Genomic DNA, 7,448 nt, shown 5'->3' with positions numbered 1-7,448 from the left:
ACGAGCGAACCACATTACATGTATTTTGCAAAATGCAATCAAGAGAGGGCGCCCTACCAGATAAACAGGGTGTATTATTAATAAACACCATTAATGTCAATCAGGCCACGACATGAAAAATTTCATGCACTGAATTTGTTTTAATTCAACATTTTAACACTTTCCAGGAAGCTTTGGACAATGGACAATTACTTTTTCATTTATATAAGCATTTGTAACTATTTCAAAACAAAGACTTTCGTGAGGTATACTCATTTCTTAGTACAACAAAATTTTAATGTTCCATACACTTTTGACTTTTCTTTCAGAAAGGCATTCATTCAGTCAACAAAATTAAAGAGAAAAAAAAGGAAAATCGAACCACTTAAGGATTAAACAAAAGACAAAGTTTTAAGAATAGTCTTAATTCCCCAAGAAATAACGAGCATCAAATTCATGAGGAACCAATATTATATAGCTTTTTAATACTTTACTTCAGGTTATACAATGAATTGGAAATGGATTTCAGTACTTGCCCAGTCTCATGGAGAAAAAATAAAACTGAATTTTAAAAAAATAAATAGGATTTTCTTTTAAAGGGAATATACAACATTTGCAAACATCGAAAAATAAAACTACCAAGTTTTTGCGAAATACCTTAATAGGATGTTGGTAAATGACAGTCTAAAGCATCCTGTAAAATTATGGCACCTGGTATACTGTCATTTTCAAGAAAAGTGGTATTTTTGTATCAATTTCCAACGCTGATCGGCCGATCAGCGTTGGAAACAACTGGCTTTTTTTTCAAATACTGGCCCCAATTGACCATTGCACTTGTTTGCAATCGATTACAAACCTATGAACGGGTACGAGCCAGCTAGACTGGTTCCGTGACCTTACAATTCCCCAATGTATGTAAACTGCTCTGTTTCTTCTTATATGGAGTCAGGGAACCAGACTACAAGAAATGATCGTTTTTCTTGGTTTTTATAGCATTTTCGAACCCAAAACCTCCAAAAAGTCAGTGTAACTATATTTGCTTTATATTTCCAACCCCCGAATTCCATCCATTTCTGAAAATTACAGCAAAAGCAAATGATGTATATTCCCTTTAAGAAAAAAAGTTGGACAAATATGATTAATGGCAAAATGAAATTAGAGTTGCAAAATTCAAATGAGTAAACTATTTTTTTAAACTAAAACATTAACTAATATTCGAACCAATTGTATTTGTTTTATTAAAACAACGAATGTGTCAACGGACCAACTGGACATTTGTACATTTTATACTGTGTAATCAGTTTCACATGCAATTTTCTCATGGCATGTTCTCCAACACTACAAAAACTATTATCTTAAGTAAACATCAGATGTTTATATTTCATTTATTGCCTTTGCAGATGTTTTGCTATACTTTATACTGTTCAATCAGTTTTACATGTTGGAAAATAAGTCTCATAGAATGCCGTCTATATACAGCTGCCAAAAAAAATCAAAAAAATAAATTGTAAAAAACATAACACACATCAGATGCTTTTATGTCTTTTGCAGATACTGCTTTAAGTTTCTAGATATTTGTGTCAACACTATTGTTCATCACGACACAATATACATGTATATCACTGTTTCAACTGAAACAGTACATGTTATTATATACAAACTACATGTAGTTCTAATAAGGCCAAATAACATAATAAGTCGGTCTCTGGTCAGCACGCGCGTCGATTTTAATCATGTGCGTCAATCTTTTTTTTTTCCAAAATGTTCCGCTGTAGCTCCAACAGCGCCCTCTATTGCCGCACCTCCTCAATTTTTTTTTACCAAAGAGCACCAAGGAATGGGAAATTGCACCAAGGCAAATGGTCGAAAGCACCAAGGCAAATTATGGAGGACACCAATGTACATGAGGACACCAAAAAAGAAAAATAGTACCCCACCTTGTCTGTACAATCCAAGCTTGAAGAAAAAAAAAACAGCAAAAAAAGAAAAAATCCGCGTCGCCGCGTCAATTCCGGAACTTTGGTCTGACCAGAGACCGAATATTTTTTTTTTGGGCCTAACATTTAGTTTCTTTAAAGTGAACATTTGACTGGAACAAATAAATTCAGCTGACCATGCATACAAGGACATTTTTCATAAATTTCAGCTTATAAATATAATACATGCACAAGCTCATATTTCAAAGACAATTTATGTATTGCTTGTTAAGCTTTTGCCTTTTTTTAGCATGACACTATACATGTACTTCTTGGTGAACGTTAACACCAAAACAAAAAAAAGAACTTTAAAGTTCATATAGATACATCAATACATCACTAATTAACACAAGAATGAATGCAAGCCCAATATGCCAAAGGTATACTCATGTATGTATGTGGGTTACATTTGACACAAGAAAGACTATGTTCCCAGATCTTAAGTGTTGTGCATATTTCAGCATGCAGGAACACCCCACCCCCCCCCCCAAAAAAGGTGACCCTTCTCCAATGATCTTGCATCACCCCCCCCCCCCCCCCCAAAAAAAATGGTCTTGCCTATCCAACTTTAAAATGTGCATATGCTAGTCTGGTTTCCAGACCAAAAGATTCTGACTATTCCTGATGAATCTTGGGTCCAGTAGCCTCCGGTAATACATTGTATTACAATTAAAGGGAATATACAACATTTGCAAACATCGAAAAATAAAACTACCAAGTTTTTACGAAATACCTTACTAGGATGTTGGTAAATGACAGTCTAAAGCATCCTGTAAAATTATGGCACCTGGTGTGAAGTCATTTTCAAGAAAATCGTATTTTTGTATACATTTCCAACGGTGGTCGTCCGACCACCGTTGGAAAAACCTATCTATTTTTCAAATACTGCTTCAACTTTACACTTTTTTCAGTCCAAATTTTGTTTGCTATTGGTTACATGTTCATGAACGGCTGCAGGCCAGCTAGACTGGTTCCCTTACCTTACAATTTTCCGGCATCTATACATTGATCCATTTTATATTTAGTGGAGTCAAGGAACCAGACTACTTGAACATTTTTGTTTTTCTTGGTTTTTCCAGCATTTTCGAACACAAAACTTCAAACATGTCAGTGTAACAATATTTGATCTATTATACTAACCCCTCAAATAGTTCATTTCTGAAAATTACAGCAAAAGCCAATGATGTACATTCCCTTTAACATCACGTGACTAAAACGGGAGGAAATTCTCCTTTTTTCAAAAATGTCCGAAGTTTGCCGAATTCCTTTCGTCCCTCCAATCATTCATGCTAACAAGCCAGTTTGTTATTTCAATGACCCGAGGTCATTAGGGATAACATCGCTGACGTGATGTTACGCGATGTTACTCGCACGCCCATTCTGCTGGTAATTAACACGCAATTAAGCGTCGTGCACTCGCACGTTCTTGTGCCTTCGATCGTTCGATTATCCCGCATGACCCGTGACCCATATCATTGTGCACACATGCGCATTTGAAATACTGAACTCAACTGGCTTATTGACAAACTGCAGTATAGTCTAGAGCCCTGACCTCACAATTCCCCAATGCCCTGATTTGTAGGTCAAGTAGCTCCCACCAGGCTAAAACTGAACATGATGCCGCTTTTTCAAAGCTCGGCTCTGTTTCCGATTTGGCTTTATCATAAAAAGCTTTTAATGTTCCCATCAAATAAAATAAAAAAATCACTTGCTTCATATATCATACAGTTTGGTATTTTTGTAAGAAAATGTTGAATTTAACCGTAAGACACCAGTTGAGCTGGAATTTTCATAGTTAGGGACTCGAATAGCGGTGAAGCCAAAATGGAGACCACGCCGACTTATGGAATTTTGAAATTTTTTTAATATGCTTGGCAGGTATAAAATAAACCCTTTTTTATACCTGGAAAATATCCGGGTGCTATGCAATAAAATGCATTCAGCAAACTTCAGACATTTTCGGAAACGGGAGGCATTCCTCTCGTTTTTTGTCACGTGCCGTGGTGGCTACCTGACCTAAGATTCATCAGAAATAGTCAGAATCGTTAGGGCTGGGAACCAGACTAACTGCAGTAGACCTGATTCATTAGCAAATAAGGGAATTGAATCAATGCCATTTTCGGGGATATGAATAGACGTGAATCGAAGGTTATTAGTTTATAGATTACTAAAAGCTTCACTTGTATAATCTTGAATTTTTAGATTTAAGAACACTTACTGAACTCTTCCTATCGACAGGATTTTTTCCAATGTTTAAAATAGTCCCCAGAAAATGGCTTCTTTTCAGCCCCCTTTTTAAAACCTTTCTAAGCTAAGCTACAAAATTATCTAATTCGCCTTTTGATTTCCAGACCCGCGTCCACGTTCGGCTCCTCCTCCACCCCGTTTCCCGCCTCGTCCCCTGTTTTGGTTGCCTCCCCTCCCACGATGATCGGGGCCACCGCGGCCTCGGTTATCTTGCCCACCCCGCCCACGATGATGATGATAGTAGCCCCTCCCCCGATTTGGCTGACCCTTATCCATTGGGATTTCTCTCCAATATCCCCCCTGAACTGGTATCATGGGTTCCTGCCCCATAAGAGAGGCAAATTTCATCTGCCCAATGTTAGAAACAAGTGACTCGTCACTGGTAATGCTTGTTTCTTGCTTGGACTGTCCGGATCCATCGCTCTGTTGTCGCCTTGGTCTAGGCTTACGAGACCTTCCCTTGCCAGATTTGTCCAGGTTGAGCTGTTTGGGCCAGCCTTGGATCTCCTCAGACGACCCCACGAAGACCGGATACTCCACCGCTTCCGGTTTGTCCAGCATCTCATCCTTTTGCTCACGCAGGGACGTCAGGCTCTCAATCACACCCTTGGACTGGTCTAGGAGATCTGTCTTGGTTGCGTCTTCGCTCAGGTCGTGGAGACCCAAGATCTCCGACTCCAGGTCGACTTGGAAGGCCTCAATGGCTTCTGTCTTCCGTTGCAGCTGCTCCAGACCCGTCTCCCGACACTTCTCGATCTCGCTGATGACCTGGTTGCATCGCTCGTTCAGCGTTGCCTCAGCTGACTGCAAGATGCCTTTGGATCTCTTGGCCAGCTTGACCACCCTCACAGCCAGTTGCAGCTCCTTATCGTTGAGTTCTCGCCTCCATGTATAAGCCTCATCCAGATTCATACACTTATGCTCCGGTCTGGGATGATCCACCACTGTGCAGTCACGGCATATCAGCACCTCACAAGAACTGCAGTAAAACTTCCTTATCTCGTTGTGAATCTCGCATATTGTGGCCTCCCCGTCAGCGGTCTTGGCCACCTCAGCCGTTGTCTTGGGCTTCAGGGGCGACAGAGCCTCCAGGAGGCTCTGCAGGGCGAAGTTGGAGGTCAGACCGGCCACCCCTTTGTTAGGCACCGGGGTTTTCTTGCGGCACACCGGGCAAGCCACCACGGGGTTCTGGGGAAATTCCTCGGGCTCGAACACTCCGTCCAGACACTTGAGGCAGAAGGTGTGGCCGCAGTTGAGCAGTTTGGGCTCCCAGAGCTGGTCCAGACAGATGGGACATTCTAGCTGGTCCCCTACGTCCAGTGATGGAGCAGACATTGTCGGGAAAATGATTGGTTTGGGAGCCGAATTTACACACGTAACAGGTCGGCCGGAGAATGTTCAGCCACGAAAAATGCAGTACACTGCACGCGTGTGTATAAAATGGCTACGATAAACTACACAACAAGTACATGCCTGGTGACGTCAAAAGGACAAAGGCCACGCGCGCGCGCGGTCGAAGTTCAAAAGTTGACTTGTTTGGCGCGTGCGGATTAGTCGAGTCGGCGGGGGAGTACGTGTATTAAAAGTTGTTTTATCAATGTGAGGTGAAAAATTGGGTGATATTTTCTCCACTTTCGTTTTGTTATATAAACTTAAACTAACAATTTCTTTCTGTAAAATTATTGTTGTAGAGAGCTTTCCCAAGTGTTAAAGTTGATCTGCACGTAGTATTTACGAGTTTCACCCCGAAAAATACCCCTTTTTTGTAAATTAAATCGCCCCCGCGTAGTTATGGGATAATTACATTGATTGCGGCCTAACTTTAGGCCAAAGCAACCCAAGAAATAAAAAGTTTTTTTTTCAGAGGGATAGGCCTACAAACTCGCCGAATAGTTGGTAAAATTAATAAGTTTATAACAATTTTTAGCTATCGGCAAGACAGCCGAAACAGCTCGTTTTCTGATTTTTTTTTGGGGGGGGGGGCTGTTACTATTTTTTAACCTATATTTTAAATATTGGGCACATTTGTTATCCAAGTACTACATTTTTTCCCCGCCGCGTCCTTATTTCTTTTAGTTAATAGACGTGTTTTATTTTGTAAATATATTAACAATATAATTTTTGTCTTTTTCGTTTGTTTCTAACAAAACTGTAGCTATACAGGGGTGCACACCGCGTAGGTCTAAATCCTTCCGCCGAGCTCATGAATAAAAGTTATACCCTCAAAACATTCTGCACAGGGTGAGTAAAAAAAGCGAAACCCAAATGTCGGGACTATTGTTTTGGTGAAGTTCTAAATGTAGCACTTTTAAAATCCAAGATATGAAAGCCCAATTCATAAGCTTTGTTTTAGTACAAGAATCATTCAAATCACTCATGTACTTTTCAAGTTACGGAATTTTAAACACAACCACCGTTTTAAAGTTCTGTCCACGGATCACAAAACGGTAAGTGATCTTTCAGCAAAACGAAAACAAACCACAAACGGATGTGTGTGTTTAATATTCCATAACTTGAAAAGGACTTGAGTGATTCTTATACTAAAAGAAAGCTTGTGAATTGGGCTTACATATCCTAGATTTTGAAAGTGCTACATGCAGAACTTCACTGAAACAATGGTCCCGACATTTGGGTTTCGTTTTCTTTGACTCGCCCTGTATTAGAGAGTTCCGGGAGCCATAAAATTGGGGAATTGAAGAGATATGGCAATGAACCTCTGGCCCGGACTAGGGGGCTTAAATTCTGAGCATTTTGGGATGTTATTGGGCTCAAAAGTGGCGCCATTTCGCCTTGTTGTGGAGGGATCGTTTTTCAAGATGGCTACTTTTCCGCTTTGGGGAAAATAGGGGTCGTCTTCTTTGGGTGAGAATATCTTGAAAAGTCAATGGTCAACCCACCAAAAAATGAAAAGAAAATGAAAAGATGTCATGTTGATCATCATTTTTCTGTGCAGCTTGAATACCTGTGAGAGTTCTGAGTATGTTTAAAATAATTTTGAAGAATGGGCATTTAGCACTAGTGTCTATGGGAATTCTATTGTTGGGGTGAACCTGAAGAAAGGATTACGGCTCCTTTGGACGCCATTTTGTATCAGCTAAAGAGTCGAGAAAATGGAAGAATCCATCCGCCATCTTGAAAAGTCTACCACTTTGGAAAAAACCCCAAAATACCTACCTCTTTTTCCCCCCAAAATCCAGAACCTATTTATTGTTTTGCTTGGTCTAATACTAGAACATTTACTCACTG

At 40.0% G+C, this 7,448-nt stretch overlaps 1 protein-coding gene across 1 annotated transcript; it reads right to left on the bottom strand.

Moving 5' to 3' along the window:
• Positions 1–3,595: 3,595 nt before the first annotated feature.
• On the bottom strand, positions 3,596–5,968 carry LOC119732099 (tripartite motif-containing protein 3-like). Its single transcript, XM_038205487.1, has one exon. It carries the CDS (start codon positions 5,535–5,537, stop codon positions 4,284–4,286), a length of 1,254 nt encoding a protein of 417 aa, XP_038061415.1. The 5' UTR covers positions 5,538–5,968; the 3' UTR covers positions 3,596–4,283.
• Positions 5,969–7,448: the final 1,480 nt, after the last annotated feature.

This window comes from Patiria miniata, unplaced genomic scaffold, assembly GCF_015706575.1.
Source record: "Patiria miniata isolate m_02_andy unplaced genomic scaffold, ASM1570657v1 HiC_scaffold_24, whole genome shotgun sequence".
NCBI classification, from domain to species: domain Eukaryota; kingdom Metazoa; phylum Echinodermata; class Asteroidea; order Valvatida; family Asterinidae; genus Patiria; species Patiria miniata.
The sequence above is the reverse complement of the archived record's forward strand: the minus strand, read 5'-3'. Positions and strand labels throughout refer to the sequence as shown.

Excerpts from the sequence above, each read along its gene's own strand:
- LOC119732099 (XM_038205487.1), bottom strand. The coding sequence starts at position 5,537 with ATGTCTGCTCCATCACTGGACGTAGGGGACCAGCTAGAATGTCCCATC.